The sequence below is a fragment of the Centroberyx gerrardi genome, chromosome 6 (genome assembly GCF_048128805.1).
Source record: "Centroberyx gerrardi isolate f3 chromosome 6, fCenGer3.hap1.cur.20231027, whole genome shotgun sequence".
NCBI classification, from domain to species: domain Eukaryota; kingdom Metazoa; phylum Chordata; class Actinopteri; order Beryciformes; family Berycidae; genus Centroberyx; species Centroberyx gerrardi.
The window spans coordinates 14,089,376-14,105,702 of record NC_136002.1 but is presented as its reverse complement, the minus strand read 5'-3'; the positions used below and the strand labels follow the sequence as shown (position 1 = coordinate 14,105,702).

Sequence of the window (16,327 nt, the reverse complement as noted above, 5' to 3'; positions counted from 1 at the left end):
ATGCACACCAATTTTGGTGAAATTCTGTCTACGGGGTTTTCCGGTACACGTTTGTGGCATTTGTGGCGCCCCCTATGGGTCGGACTCAAAATGCTTCGGGACACCCATTCCCAGACACGCACTGAAGTTACCTACCAAGATTTATGATGATCGGACAAATGGTTAATGAGTTATGGCCAATATTTGCTAAGCCACGCCCTTTGCGAAGATATTTTGGTTGATGGCGGCCATGTTTTTCGACCGATCTTGCTCATTTATAATAGAAATGTGTCACAGTCCCCCAAGGCTGTATACCAAATTTGGTGTTGATTCGGTCAAAATCCAAAAAGTAGATGTCACATTACTGTTTTTCACATTATGCAAATTAGCAAAAAATCCATCTAGGCGGACCTTTATGGTCCAAGAGGCTTTTTTGTAGAGCACATTCAGCTGGACTTGTGTGTCAAACTTCAAGTCAATCAGACTTACGGTGTGAGGGGCGTGGCCTTTCGAAAATCGCGTTTTTGGGCCTTAATTACAGCGCCACCTACTGGCCGATTGGGCTCATATTTCTCGTGAAGCACATGCACATCATTTCCAGTTATTGGGCCAAGTTTCGTGGTTTTTGCTCATTCCAGCTCACGGGAAGCCACGGCAGAAGACAAATAATAATAATAAAGCAGCACAAAAACAATAGGGTTCTACCCCTTCGGGGTATGAACCCTAACTAGCTTAGTGCTAGTTTCAAGCTCGCCACCCGTTTTGTCTGGGAACTGACCAGTACAATAGCTTATAGTATCAAACCCAAGTATATCAATTGTACATTCTCAGTTTCCAGTAATTCCCTTCAAGGCTAAGGAGATGACAACATCACACAAATGACACAAATCAAGAAGATCCAAGGCAACCTGCTTAGGCCTATCCATGAGTTTAGTCACAGATGGGGTGAATCTTGAAGTGCATGAATACCTTTACCTCGAGTGGGGATCAAACTGCAAACCCCTGGTCAGCAAGATATTTTGTACTTTTTTTGTCACAATCCGCTCAGCCAACAAAACTGATATGTTAAATCAGATATGTTAAATCAGAGTACTATTTATAGTTGACTGAGCAAATTATCCATTAATGCATCAGGTCTGGAATGCCATGCAAAATATTTCATTTGCTCTTTTTTGAAATAAAGTTAAACTTTGAGATTTCAACTTTGATATTATTGTTTAGCTAAGGCTAGTATTAAAAACTATGCCTGTATTCAGAAAAGCCTGTGACATATTTTTCACATAAGTAACTCTAATACCTGATAAACAAAGACAGATCATTGAACATGCCTACAACAGAAGCAATAGAGCTTACAATAAAATGTAAATGAATCGTGCATATAAAAAAAGAAATACCCCTGCACATTCCAAGAGACTACTAACAAGCAGTAACTTTGGCATAAACTTAACAGCCTAACTACCATAGAGATAGGTCTAGGCCTATTCATGATTTGCAGCTACGTCAGTGTTTTGTTGACACCGCCATACTGACTCCCAGAGGAGTGTTCCATTATAACCACAGACTACACAACAAGAAACCATGAACAAGCAAACATCTCACCTCACTTTGAATGAAGAGGAAAGATTTTAAAAAGACTGGCATCCCTTACTCTACCAATCTGAGTGGTCAGACTGACTTGCATTTTCAGAGATGCAATTTCAAAACCACTGATGAATGTGGTTTAAATATCATCTGAAAAGATTGGATTCCATGTGGTTTTTGCTGTTCAGACTTACTTGATTCGGGCATGCGAAAAAAAAAAAAAAATCTGATTTGAGCTGCCTGTCTGAACAAAGCATTTAACTCTCACCCACACCTCCCTCAAACCCCCCCACCATGCCCAAACCTTCGGCAACGTTACCACCCAAGCCTCTCCAAAAGTTCGAGAAGACTCTAAACAGGTGTGTGAGTGTTATTAGAAAGTGAGCTTGTGTGTGTGTGTGTGTGTTTCAATGATGGTAGTGTAAGGTGTTGTGAGGGCCGTGTCCAGGAGATGTGCAAAAATGCGTCTGAATAGGGTTTAAAATTTTTCACCTAGTCTACTTTAAGTGAAGTGCTCTTATCAAGCCAGACGATTTTTAAAAACAGCCTTAAGCATGGGCATACTGCTGACAAGATAAATCAAGCACTCCGCACATTCTTCTGAACTATTTGCCTATGTTGCCAAGACGCTGGAACAGGCAGCTGTACTAGAGACCTTTCCCATTCCTATACATCCTGTTGTCCACACCACCTGCTTAGCCTGCCTTGCATTTTCCTGATTCAGCTCTGCTAGCAACTGCACAGGCCTGTAGGTATGAAAACTAACATCCTAATCTGGCGATAAGATTTAGGACAGTGCATCTCCTAAGACGGACCCATCTACAAACACTGAGGCAACCTACACAAAACTTACAGAGCTGAATTTATTACTATCAAAGAACCTTAGTGAAGGCCCTTTCAAGGTTATGAATGTACACTGTAAATCATAACTTGTAATTTTAGGCCCCGTGGCCCCTCCACCGAACAGGATTAGCCTAAATAAGTAGAGTAAGTATATTTGTAAAGCACTTTTCTTGACAAAGTTACAAAGCACTGAACAAAGTTAAAGTGCTAGGCTAGAACTATTAAACAGAAATGCACTAACATGAGGTGGATGGTTATATTTTAATAAGTGTGTGCAGCTGATACTCTGTTTTAGTTACACATTACAGCAAGAGTCCAGAAAACTCTGAAGCATTTGTTGACCTGATGCTTGGCAAGCTAGCACCGTGGCACTTTTCTGTTTTTCCCCCCACCCCACCCCCCCGCCCACCCCGACTCTACTTGAGGAATGAGAGCCGCACTTCCCAATTAACAAACACAATCTCCTTGGTGACAAAAGAAAAGCCATAGAGGCGTCGGATCCGATAGGCAGTGTAATACTAGACAAGACTACTAAATTATTCACTGCTGTTAGCCCTTACAGCACTTGTTCCCATCTCCACCCATTCTCTTCACAGCATCAACCAATCAGCCGACTGTTCCGCCTAGTGTCACAAACAACAGGTATCATTTGAAACAGTGAGCTATGACATGACACAAATTAACCCAGGCAGTCTGTACTTTAACCTCCAAGTCACCATGTGAATTCACATCCAAAGAAACAAAAGTACAGCAAAACATTTCAAATAAAGTGCTGTTCAAATACACAGTGTTCACTGTAGCTACATGGCAGCAGTTTACAACAAGTGACGCCCTTTGCATGAAACCCCTCAGAGATAACTAGCTTCAATTACTGGCTCACTGATAAGTACAATGACAGGACCCACCATGGTGGATGTCTACAATTAACATTAGGTTCAATCATGAAATAATTTAGCATTTCAATTCTCCCAAGTGTACCATCTCAGTCGTTTGATAATTTATGTGACTTCTACACTGCTAATGAAAAAGTAACATGGGATCTGAACCTGTGACATATGGTAGTGAACCCTACACTCATAAATGGGTGTAAAATGTGAGAGATGAACATAATCATCTTTGCACGTACAGTATGTGCACACAGACAAGTATAAGCTGGGGGTTAAATGCAAACATGTGAATAGCAGAACTGAGCCATGTTGCTTAAGGGTTCCCATAATTCAGCCCTAAAAGGCCATGATACAACAGTTTTATGCAATGGAATGCAGCAATACTGCTTGCAAAATGGATGGGGAGTGACAACTGAGAGAAACCATACATAGATGGCTTTAGAGAACCTATATCATGAAAAGAAACCCTCGGCCATTGTTACTGGGAACATTTCACGTCTAAACGGTCTCAAAAAGTTGACCACGTGTCATGGCCTAAAAAGGCAGTAGGCCCACAGGAACGGACAAGGCTTATTTCTACAGCCAACAGGACAAGTGATGACACTGCATCAGCTTTCAGGGTCATGACCAGTATGTCATGCTGGTCACAAGTTCTAAAAAAGACAACTAAGGTTGAAAGAGTGCAACACATTTCTCAGGAAACACACCTAAAAATGACTAGTCTTTTCAACATTGGTAGGGTCCTTGCAAAATCCATCATTTGAGATGGGTGATGGGACAAAACAGAGTCCTTGATTTGAGTATTCCAGTTTTACTTCCACCACCGCCTCTCTACACTGACTTCTAGAAAAGAGGAAAAGCTAGTGATTATGTGCTGGTGGTAGCGATGGTGTGTGTGTGTGTGTATGAGCATGTATGCGTTTTTCAGTGCCCTGGGGCAGGTGAGTGATCAGTTACCAGCCTCACGAGGAGGAAACTAGGTCAGATACTGGGAGCGAGTTCCAGGAGCCCTCAAGGTCTCAATATGATGATGGCGTCTTTGTCCAATGGTCCAACTGAGCAATTCTGACACTTCCATTTCAAATGTGTGACTGTGTGTGTGTGTGTGTGTGTGTGTGTGCGTACATTCTCAAAAAAAAAAAAAAAAACTTGACTCATTGGCAATTGTTTGATCAGAAGTCCATCAACTTTCACATCACAAGTCTACTGGGCGGTGTGGTGTGTCAGAGCATAGGAAGACATATTGCACAGTAAAATAATTATGAGCCAGTAACTACAACAGTGTTATATATCAGACCAGCTCAGCAGGGGACCACTGTATGCTCATTTGCATACTGTGACAGCTCCAGGGTGAGACTGGCAGTGCCAAGTCCCAGAAGAGAAAAGAGGCTATGCACCATCCTTCACTTTGCTAATCTAACTACTTCTCCCAATATGCTATGTAAGTCACACCCACTGGTTCCACTTTGTAGTCACTGTAGTTCCTCCGAGCGATACTGAGCTCTGTGGCACCATTTTCTCCAATAAACAGTTCCACTCAACACCTGATTTTCCGATTGCGGCTGTTTCAAGGTAAGTAATGGAAATCGTTAACGATTAACAAATGCATTTCATTTCTCATTTCTCATTTCCCCACTTTCACTCACTTCCCTGTATAAAGGAAGTGTGACAGAAATCCTAAAACCAGGTAATGTATTGTGTAAAAAGATGCTGCACCTCTTTGAGAAATCAAATGTCAGGAACACAGGAAAATCAAACGTGGACCGCACTGTATAAAACTTAAAACGGCCAATCTGTCAACTCGCCATTGGTTCATATTAGGCAGCGATTAGATATTTGGTGTCAGTAACAACTCCTCACCTCTGCCATGGTCAAGTCATTGTTACAGGCCTGCTTATTCTGGAACACATAGGCCAAGAGGGTTTACTTCCTGACATGAGCAACACTCCAGCAAGAGACATTGTGAGCAGTGTTCCTCCTGGGGAAGCCTCCACCTTCATCTGGAATGTGTTTACATAGCAGATTCCAACTCCAGCCATTAAACACCACAAGGGGGGGGGGGGGGGGTTGGTTATGAGGAAGGTAGTGGTGCCCCTACTATCACCCCTAAACAAGTAAACACTCTTTTAGTGCCCAAATAGCAGATGTAAAAAGTATGGCACAAATAACTGTAGTAGGTTCTATAGCCTACATACAATTTTAAACTAGTAATGTGAGAACACAAGAAAGCCCAGAATAATAGAATGTGTAGAAAAATAAAAACTGCACAAATACATTCTTGTGAACATCATACATAGTGTCTGTTAGCAAGATGATTTTAAGATAACTAGTGTTAGACTGAATATTGAGTGACATTTGGCCATGGGGTCCATTGAGGTAACTAGGATGACTAGGGAAGGTTATGGCAATCAAATGGCCTGTGGCTATTAAGAGACAGAGGTAGAGATAGTACTGACTTCAAAGTAATGAGTCAAAGTAATGAACCATTGCCAACTCCTATGCCTAGACAATGTCTGGTGAATGCATTGTTTAAGACTTAAAAGACTGCACTCTGAACCAGGAATATGACCTTTCATGGTAAATGCATAGTGCCTACAGGGGTAGATGTCTGTGCTGGGGGTTAAAGTTAGGAATTGGTGGGACTGTTTTGCTTCTTTGTAGAGGACCAAGTAAAGTGAACACTACCCTAATTTGTGCAACAGTCTTAGTAGACCAGCCAAGACAGCAACCAAAACAATATATCAAGCCTGAGCATGACACCGTTAGCTCTCTCACACAATGTCGGTGCCTATGCCTCTCCAGAACTAAAAGGGAGAAAGAAGCAGACAGTGACCCCTCCACCACTTCCTGTTGCGCATTTAACATCACATGCTGCTGATGAAGCGGCACAGTGGGGCCATACCACTTCCTGACCCTACAATCACACCAGGCTTCCTGCATACATCAGGCAGACATCAATCCTTTCAAACCCGCACTCTTCTGCTGGGAAGATTTATGCTGCTCAAATTCCACACGTGACAGTTTTATTTTCTGAGAGAGAGAGAGGAGAGGGAGGGAGGGAGAGACAGAGAGAGAGAGAGAGAGAGAGAGAGAGAGAGAGACACACACTGTGGATCTGAGACCTTATAAAAGAACTCAATTAATTCACATTACAGTTTAACACCGTAGGGTGAACAGCTGGGAAATTCACAGTGGACTCCCTGCAGAACTATAGGAGAGAGGGGGAGGCGAAACTCTGCCCATCAGCAGACAGACAATTACTCTCATTCTTTTCAATGCCATACTAAATAACCTACACATCTCAAAGTGGAGAGCCAAAACAGTTTAAGGTCATAAATGCACCTAATGAAGCAAGAGCTGTACCCTACGCAATGTCTGAGGTACAAACCCTATGAAGAAGATGTGGAGCGACTCAAAAGCAGTCTGGAAGAACATGACCTAAATCAGAGAAGACATCCGTTTCTCTACCAACTAATAAAGCTAAAAGGACATCAGCGGAGACTGAAAGACGGCACATACTTTCATTTTTCCCCACAACATTATTAGACTAACCATTATTCACAAACGGAGAATGACGGGGTGACCTCCATAAGACATTAAGGAAGTACAAGTGCAGGCTGCTGCCTGTGTGATTGAGCAGAACAGGACGGACAGATGAACGACTTATTGGGTTACCTGTTAATAGCCAACTGTCAGTTTGCTCTTCTCCAGCATTAAGAAGCACTTTCAATTACACAAGGTTGTGCTAAGCAAACATCTTTTGTAGGTTTACAAAAGCCTGGGTAAACAATTAGTGAACAGGGATGGGACTTTGTGGCAAAGAGAGGACCAGGATTCTCACTTCTAACAGTGTAGAGATAACACTTTACCTTGGATGCCATGTCTGTTAAGCAGATCTGGCCTTTGTGTCGAAAAGCCTTTCTGCAGGACTGGTGTACAGTAAGTGTAAGGGGACATAGAACTATGCTGTGTGATTTTCAACACTTGGTATACAGTATGTGAGCACACTGGTTTACAATGTGCAAGAAGTCCATGCACTCATAAGGGAATGCAGTATAATACTTAAATCCTCAAAAGTCTTCAGAGGAGAGTGATTATGAGGAGATTAGCACAATGCCCTCGCATATAGGTCAATATACCCCAATGATTTCCTATATAGGTCGATATATACCCCATCATTGGAATACGCTCGAAATCCTCAGAGAATCATGAGGTGAAGTCATTACCACATTATGCATGTTGTCATTACTACATTTTGCATGTTGGATACTTTGAGTGCCATTTGTTTTCTGTTTTAGTCAGCATCACATCTCCCCACAAAAGCTTTTAACTATGAAACATTTGACAGCTGAATTGAGGTAGAATATCTTTAGCTGAATAAGGAGAAATGCACTGCTTCACTAATCCCAAATCCCAAGCTACAGATGCTTGGTTACACAACTGTACAGCAAAGCTTTAAGTCAGACAAATACTATCTAAAGTCAAAATATCTAGGTGCAGAAAATATCAACAGTTTAAATCGACGTTGGAGTCAAATGCACTGGGATTTCACTTATTATAAATGTGTAAACTAGCAGTTTTGGGGCAATTGGCTGTAGAGAAGCAGAGAGCACTGTGTGAGTGCATGTCTGAGAGCCAGACGGGTATAGGATTTTAAAACGTGATACAGAAATCGATATTTGGGCATCAAAATTACTGCTTACGAATACAGACTCTCTGATGACGGCACAAAAAATGGGATTGCATTATCAGCCAGTAATGTAATTACAAGAAGACGTCCCAATTAGCGACATCTGCAAAATTCTAAGAATAAAGTAGGCTATTTTTTTCCCACTACACTAAAAACCACAATTTATAATTCTCGTCATGGCTTTAACGTGACCTAACGTTACAAGAACAAATAAAATTCATGGATATGGGTCGAAGCAGATATAGAATTTTTGGCAAATATTTGTGAATAATTTAATTGTTCTAGTATCCAAGTTGTGTGTGTGGGGGGCATGCAACTCCACAACGAAGTCAATTACAAGGTGGTGCTACCTAACGTTAATGTTACCAGCAACTAGTAGCAGTTGTAGATAGCTGGCTTATCTTACCAACCCTGGAAAACCAGCTTGCAAATGTCAGATAAGTTCCATTGACTAGCATTTGCAGGCTAAAGTTAGCTAGCATTTCGGGTGGTTGCTAGCTTGCTGTGCTAAATACTGACACCCCAACTACCCCACCCAATACAGCAAGACAATGTCGAGACAAGCTAACTCGCTAGTCATACTAGATAACGTAAGTAACGTTAGCTAACGCTAGTCATCTTACGCTAGCTGGCTAATGTTGAGGTTGCCGTATGTAACGTTAGCTGAAGGGATAACAAAACGTTAATTCTATGTGTGCGCCATGTCTGGCTAAGGTCACTGAACAACTTACAGAATGCCAGAGCAGGAGGTACAGACGAATGAGCCCACTGTCATGTTGGCATAGGTTGGGCCGCGCTGATCACAGTCAAAGCACTTTCTGTTGGGAGGCAAACTCGTCATTTCTCTGAGCATCTTCAGGTGTTTCTCCTCTTGCTTTCGTTTCGCACTCGCCGCCATGGTAAGGGACACACGGGAGAATAAAATAAAACCAGGGAAGATTAGGGAGTCAGCTGCGATGAACACAAAAGATCCGGCTGGTTAACGGTTACCGACCCGTTAAAAACAGTGAGAGGGAGTAGGTAGGTAGTTCTGCTGTCAGGGCGGCCTCGCGTCTCCAAGAACAAGGAGTTTGAGGCGTTGTATCAGAAGGCTCGCGGACAAAGCGAGATGTTTCCTTCTGCTTACTTCCGTCTTCGCCTAAATCCGTTATGCAGTCTCGACCGCTTCTCCTTGGCTGAGACTCAATATGTAGTCCAATATATTTTTTTCTGTGAGAGGCGGATTTGATTTAGCCAACACCGTAATGTTTGTACTACTAGCTTTGTGGTCCTACACATTTATAAATTAACGAACCCAAAAATGCTTAGCAGTTGCTTCTGTCTCGTGCATGCGTAGTATGGTGAAGGATGATGTCAGTATGAATATTCATGAAGATTGTTGAATAATTTGGTTGCTTGTATTAGATAGGTACCATGCTAGGTGGCTTGTAGCCTAATTAACATTCTAATTTTAGACAACTGTAGGCGTGACCGAGGTGATTTCCGGCCTTGAAAAAGTCGGGCGTGAAGTCTCTTGTTGGTTAACTATCTTTGGTTATAGTCAAGACAGGGGGGTCACGGTTGGCCCGCTTCTAGGCTTTCGTTGGCAAACCAGCACCACCGAGCGACTCAGCATTATCACTGCATCAGTCATCATTTTTTAGGGGTCCAAGGGTTGTAGAAAGTGGAGTGTCGTGTTACATTTATAATGTTAATGTTTAATGTTATGCGTAATGTCAGTGTTAAGTTACTTGCACAAAACATCTAAATTACTCAAGAAAACAATGCAAATTGATAATCACTTGACTTATTAATGCAAAACAAATGAAGAAATGCTAAAATATGTCCCTTCTGCCTAAATTCTAAATAATGTAAAATAATGTATTACCATTAAGGAAAATATCTAGGGCTCATTTATCAGTTGTCCTGTCCAATTTCCCATTCAAAGATAATTTCCACTAAATGTGCGCCGTTTGTATTTTTGCAATTAGCTATAGAAGGGTGATTTTGTTTTTGCCTAAGAAATAAGCAGGTAGAGAAAATGAATAAAAGTGTACCCCAGGTACCGGAGTTCAATACCATCCACCAGTGAACTACTTGTTCATTTTTGTGCTCAGTGCTCTCCCATTGAGATGTGTGGAGGACACATAATATTAGAAATTTTAGCATGAATGACAGAATCAGAACGAAAGGAAAACACTGTTCAAACCCTTAGCCATAGCCTACAGATGAAGTCTGAGTAACATATGGCATGGAATGTTGAAAATCTTGGTAGCAACTCATTCACACCGTCACATACATTTCTACAACATCCTCCTCACAATAGCCTAAATATAACATATACAACATATGGATATATCCATCCAAAAGGTCATTTTGAAATAATTTTCAACACATTACGTGTAAATAGCCATGGTGGTATACTATTTGAACCACTGTAGCTTGGCCCGTGTTTTATTTCCATCACATTATCTCACAAATAATTGTGAATTGTGTTATGGTTTATAGTGAAGTAAGAGATTCCTGAAATATACAGTAAGTGCGATTATTATTTAACAGTTAATGCATCTCCAGCAATAAACCCTAATAGCTCGAGGGCTAACAACTCTAAATATGTACTCAGAGCAATAGTGCCACAGATAAAGGAAATGAGTGACAATTCAAATAATTCTACATTATGAGAAGACTGCCATATTGTAATCTCAATGTCATGGGTTGTCTGAGAAATTACAGTAATCTCAGTTGACACTGTCCTGAAGCATTCCATGGCATGGTTTGGCTGTGAGGAATAGAAGAACATGTTCAGTAATGTTCAGTAAAATAAAAGATTACTTAATGATATGGGAAAAAATAGTGATGATAGAAAGAGGCACATAGGATACATTTTCATGATGTACACATATGAATGCTTTATTACAGATCAACAAAATAACAGAAAACCTAGCAAACCAAATGGCAGTTCTATTATTTACAAGTATGAGCAGATAACATATTTGAAATGCCTGGATTTGATTTCTGCCTGCAAATACACCAAGGCAAATAGGATCTTGCAACAAACATTTTATAAAAAAAAAAAACGAAGATACTTTTTATTTTGACAATGAGGTTTTTTTCTCCTCTTTCTGGGCCAACTGACATTAAAATGCCTAAGGTCACTGAATCAAACTCAATGAGTACCCAGTTGGACAGTCTGTGATTTGTTAACGTTTAACAAGGGAGATGGTGACCTTGATTTCCTTCACTTTCTCCCTAAAATCCATAATGCAGAAGGATGATGTATCATATATTTCCTGTTAACAAGGTGGATGCCCGCCTCTCCCCCACCTGCACCCCCTTCAAATGGTTCTCTGCTGCAGGACGGGAGTTGTTTGTTCATTAATTGCTGCTGATGGACTGAGCGACTTGCTGCTGCTGCTGTTGCGGGGAGAAGTCGGACGGTCTGCGGTTCTCAGTGAAGCCGTAGAGTTTCCGCAGGGCCACGCGAGCTGCCTCTTCCTCTGCAGCCAGAACCGTCTCTCCTGGAGCCTGAGCCAGAAGCTTCTTATTGCTGAAGCCACACAACAGACAGAAAAGCACACAGACAAAGACAAACACTGTAATCGGGTTCATCATGAATTATTTGCATTTGTTAAACACGTTAAAGGCAGTCGTGCATTATTCCATTTTGTCAAACATCGCACTCAGACTTCAAGAAGCGTTCATAATATAACTTAATGAATAGGACATGCCACAAGCCTTGTTGGAGTTCGATTTCCACCTACTTCACTCATTAAAAAAAACATGGATTGCCTGTACTTTGGATAAAGGCATCCACCGTGTTTTACATACCTGTACAGGCCGACAAAGTAGAGTGGCAGAACGGTGCTGGCCCCCGCTGACCTGATGAGGCGGGGCTCTGGAAGAGGAACGTTCCGCTGAGTAAGCTCCTCCACCAGGAGCCCCATGGGGTCGACCACTGTCCACATATCAAACAGGTCCTTCCCTATCAGCTGAGTGACCAGGAAATCCTAGGGAGGGGGAGGAGGAGCGGTGAGAGAGACAGAGGAAGGGAAAGGGGAGTCATCAGGCCGCCCCAACATCCTGTTTCAACAGGAAATGCAGGAAGTAAAGATGCCATTTCATGGGGTCATTAAAATACTGAGGGCCCAGGACACTGTACAGTCAAGTCTCTTACCCTGAGGAAAAATCCTGCTCGCTCTGGTCCACTGCTCTCCTGCAGCGCTCCGATCACAGCCATGAAAGTCGAACAGAGCACATCATCAGGGATGGGGACCTCTGCGTTCATGGTTAGATCTTCAATGCTGAGGTTCTTCGCTACATAGCACACCACTTCCAAGCCGGTGAGGTGCCCTACGATGGCCGCCACACCCTCACTGTGCAGGCTCGGGAAGCTGGCCCTGCACCAGTCGGTCAGGAAGCTCCTGGTGAAACCCGCTCCTTGTGTACTCAGCTGAGTATTATCTCTCAGAACAAGAGCGGTCGTCTCAGAGTTCACGCCTAACGCCCGTCTCCTCTCTTGCTCCGACTGCAGGTAACAGGGATTGACGAAGGCTGTCTTCAGCAGCTCCAAGGGGAAGTTCTCCTGCAGACGGCTGCTGAAAGCCTGAACCTCGGCATGGTAATCCCAGTTAGGCTTTTGAGAGCTGGAAGATAGTACAACATGGGCGTCATTCTAAATAACTGAGAAAGTAGAATACATTTATGCTAAACAGCAGAGGTGGGGACTTGAGTCACATGACTTGGACTCGAGTCATAACTTGAGACTTGACTTAGGACTTTGATGACTTGGATTGAAAGTTATGACATCTGTTCCACCAGACAACTGACTGTAAATTCTGTTTTCTGAATTTGTATGGAATGGTTGAATTTAGGGAAGTTGAAACTGATTGTAGAAATCAAACTCATGATGCACTTACCACGTCTTTATATTATCAAAATGATATTGCACTGAAAAGTCCTAGACATTTTGTTTACTTTAAGATATTAAATTGATACTGGACTCTTCATTTGTTCTTGACTTGACTTGGTCTACATTTAGACCTGAGACTTGACATTAACGACATGGACTTGACTTGGTAATCTACATTTAGACTTGGGACTTGAGACTGACTTGGGACTCAAGCAAAGTTGACTTGGTCACACTCTGCTAAGGTTTGCACTGACAATATGTGTATGTGTAATGTTTATGCAAACATGCCTAAGTAACTAGTCAGAGTACATACAAACACACAATTGAACTATTAATTGTCATAAGTTAACATTTTAGCTAACCAACTACTGATAGTGTTAAAAGCAAAAATCCCGACATTGCACGACTGTGCAATCTCTCCCACCATACAGATCACAAACAGTAATGGCCTTGAGTTGCTCTCTAACTCTCTCATGTTAGCTAGCTAGCATTACCGTGGCTTCGGTGGCGGCGGTCCTTCGAGCTTTAACTTCCTTTCCATGATGTGTGTATATGCCCTCATCCATCGCTTTTTCTCTCTAATCTGTGTGAATGAGATATTTGTGCAGACACGTTGGTAATGAATTCCTAATGTTAGTGCACCACGATTTACTATGTACCCGGACGCCATGACGGCTCGCTGACAGCAGCGAGTGTAACAGTGAAAACGTTCCCATGCGAAACAAACAATATCCGGTCCTGGCCGCAGCGTGATGACCAAGCGTTACCATAGCAACAGAGAAAAACGTTGGCTAACAGCAGACTGTTGAGTAGTTATCGGACTATACAACTTGCTAACTCTCATAAAACATCTTCGAAATAACTTTAAGGCGGGTCATTTCTCCGATTCGCTAATTTTAGATATTTTCTGGCGATGTTGTCTGCTGAGGTCCATGAAACGAGGGGAGAAGAGGAGGTGAAAGCAACTCAACTGGAAGCTGGAGATGCCGAGATAATTGATTTTCCTATCAAAGATGAAGTTCATACCACGATGAACTGCGGCTCCTTCATAGAGGCAGAAGTCAACAGAGATCAGCCTCAAGAAAAAAAGACTAATGAAAAAACACTGCAAGCCCCACTTCAAGATAAAAAAGCAAAAGATTCAGGGCCAAGAATCACAAAGAAATTCCTGAAAGACCACTGTAAGGAAAACAAACTTTACATAACACCTTGCCTGAATGACACTTTGTATTTGCATTTCAAAGGTTTCTCCACCATAGAGAACTTAGAGGAGTACACAGGACTGAAGTGTCTTTGGCTGGAGAGCAATGGGCTGCGACGCATTGAGAACCTGCATGCCCAGACTGAGCTGCGCAGCTTGTTCCTTCAGCAGAACCTCGTGTACAAGCTTGAAAACTTTGAGCCTCTGAGCAAGCTCTGCACCCTGAATGTCTCCAACAACTACATACGCACCATAGAGAACATCTCCTGCCTTCCTGAGCTGGGCACTCTGCAGATTGCCCATAACAAGCTGGAAACAGTGGGGAGCATAGAGCACCTGAGTCAGTGCCTCTCCATCAGTGTTCTGGACATGTCCCACAACTTGTTAAACGACCCAGAGATCCTCCTTGTGCTCGAGAGCATGCCGCAATTGCGAGTCCTAAATCTAATGGGAAATGAAGTGGTGAAACAAATCCCAAACTACAGGAAGACCATGATCGTACGTCTCAAACAGCTCACCTTCCTTGACGACCGACCCGTGTTCCCCAAGGACAGGGCCTGTGCAGAGGCATGGGCTGTGGGGGGGCTGGAGGGGGAGCGCAAAGAAAGGGAGCTATGGGAAACACGAGAGAGGAGGAAAATTCAGGACAGCTTGGATGTCATGGCGGCGATCCGAGATAAAGCCCTGGAGAGACGGCGCCTTCGAGAGCTACAGGAGAAAGGTGAATACAACCTTCAACTCTTCCAACCCCTTGCACACACACACACACATACACAGAGTAAATGTGGATTTGCATCTGTGAAAAGTATGGTCTGTTTAATTCCAGGGGAGACTGAGGTGACCACCACTCCAGAGACACAGGAGAACCAGGCCCAGATTTTGAGCTCATCACAGGGAGAGAAGATCCAGGCTTTTGTGCAGGACAGCCTGGAAGCCCATGAAGAGTTCCTACAGAGACAGAGAAAATCAACAGAAGAGCCAGATGAAGACATGCTAGATGATGAACATCTAGAGGGAGAGCAATCGGGCGAGGAGTTTGTGAGAGAGCAGCTAGAGGAAGAGGACCAGAACCAATCACAGATGAAGCAGTCTGTGAGGGAAGAGAAAGAGGGAGTGAATTCAGAGCAGAGGGAGGGAGAGAGCACAGCAGCAGAGATGTTAGAGAGAGAGCAACTAGAAGATACCCAGCAACGACAGTCAGGGACAAACCAGTCATGCAGAATCCAGTCTGTGAGAAGCCAAGCAGAGAGAGGGCAGGCAAGCAAAGTGGAGCTAGAGAGAGAGCAGTCTGAGAGGAAACAGCCTCCTCTAATCATGGCAGCTCTCTCTGAACCAGTTGACGTGTTCACAGCTCATGGTCCTGGGCCGCTGGTGACAGAACTGGTGGAAGCAGAAGACCTGGAAACCATTCAGCTACCACCACATCGCTCACTGTGTATCGACGATCTGCCTGATCTGGAGGATGTGGACATGGAGGACCAGGACTTTACAACAATCCTCTCTTCTCAGCAAGTATCCAAGCCAAAAATAGAGGTGATATCAGGCGATAGCGATGAGGACGAACCAATCAGGTATCGGAGTGAGACCACACCTACTTTGGGTCCAGACACAAATTTGTTGTTCTTGAAGAGTGACTGCAAGGCGTCAATTCAAGTCACTAACAAGCCTTCACCATTGGCAGATTCAGAGGCTGGGGATGCCCTCGAGCCACTGATTTTTGAACCACAGGGAAAGTCCAAAACAAACCAAGTCTCCTGTCCACCACGCTGCTTGATTGAGGAACTGGACTGATGCTTTCAGGGCCGAGAGCAATTTTGTAAGATTACTTTAAAGTAATGATGCAATACCAAGAGCCCAATCAGGGCACAGCTTTCTATTTCAATTTGAACATACTTGTTTAGCTGTAAACAAATATAGAGTATGAGCACATGGTTTTAGCGTAGGCTCACAATTTTAATCTGCAGTTTTGTTCCAAAGTTTGACAACTGTCTCTTTTTCTCAACATTTGTGTTGATGATTGTTAGTTATAACATTTTGTGTGAAAGTGGAATCAATAAATCCTGACTTTATCTGGTCAAAGAATACTTTGTCAAAATCCCTATAGTGGCACTCAAGCTTTCACTGTACACTTCAAGTGATAATCCCTTGTGTCCAAAATCGAGCGTATATTTCAGAACACAAGTGTGAACTAGATTGTGGCTTATTTTTGGACAAGTGTAGTATGTACACTAGCTGCACTCATTGCACTGTATTTCAGT

The 16,327-nt window shown here is 42.9% G+C and overlaps 3 protein-coding genes across 4 annotated transcripts in view; 1 reads left to right on the top strand and 2 right to left on the bottom strand.

Moving 5' to 3' along the window:
• agfg1a (ArfGAP with FG repeats 1a) overlaps window positions 1-9,087 on the bottom strand; it is a 30,904-nt gene extending 21,817 nt beyond the window's left edge. The window contains exon 1 of one of the 2 annotated variants that reach the window (XM_078284127.1): window positions 8,712-9,087. In XM_078284127.1, the coding sequence (XP_078140253.1) occupies window positions 8,712-8,878 (167 nt within the window). In that variant the 5' untranslated portion in view covers window positions 8,879-9,087. The remainder of the gene's footprint in view (window positions 1-8,711) is intronic. The other variant, XM_078284128.1, reaches the window with a different exon arrangement.
• Window positions 9,088-10,856: 1,769 nt separating this feature from the next.
• mrpl44 (mitochondrial ribosomal protein L44) lies at window positions 10,857-13,547 on the bottom strand. The gene is made up of 4 exons (XM_071916380.2): window positions 13,363-13,547; window positions 12,134-12,602; window positions 11,788-11,966; window positions 10,857-11,506 (listed from the first exon to the last, which is right to left on the bottom strand). Exons 1-4 carry the CDS (start codon window positions 13,536-13,538, stop codon window positions 11,335-11,337), a joined length of 996 nt encoding a protein of 331 aa, XP_071772481.2. The 5' UTR covers window positions 13,539-13,547; the 3' UTR covers window positions 10,857-11,334.
• A 351-nt stretch (window positions 13,548-13,898) lies between these two features.
• Window positions 13,899-15,860, top strand: dnaaf1 (dynein axonemal assembly factor 1). The gene is made up of 2 exons (XM_071916367.2): window positions 13,899-14,790; window positions 14,896-15,860. The coding sequence occupies exons 1-2, from the start codon at window positions 13,899-13,901 to the stop codon at window positions 15,858-15,860; spliced, it is 1,857 nt and encodes a 618-aa protein (XP_071772468.2).
• Window positions 15,861-16,327: the final 467 nt, after the last annotated feature.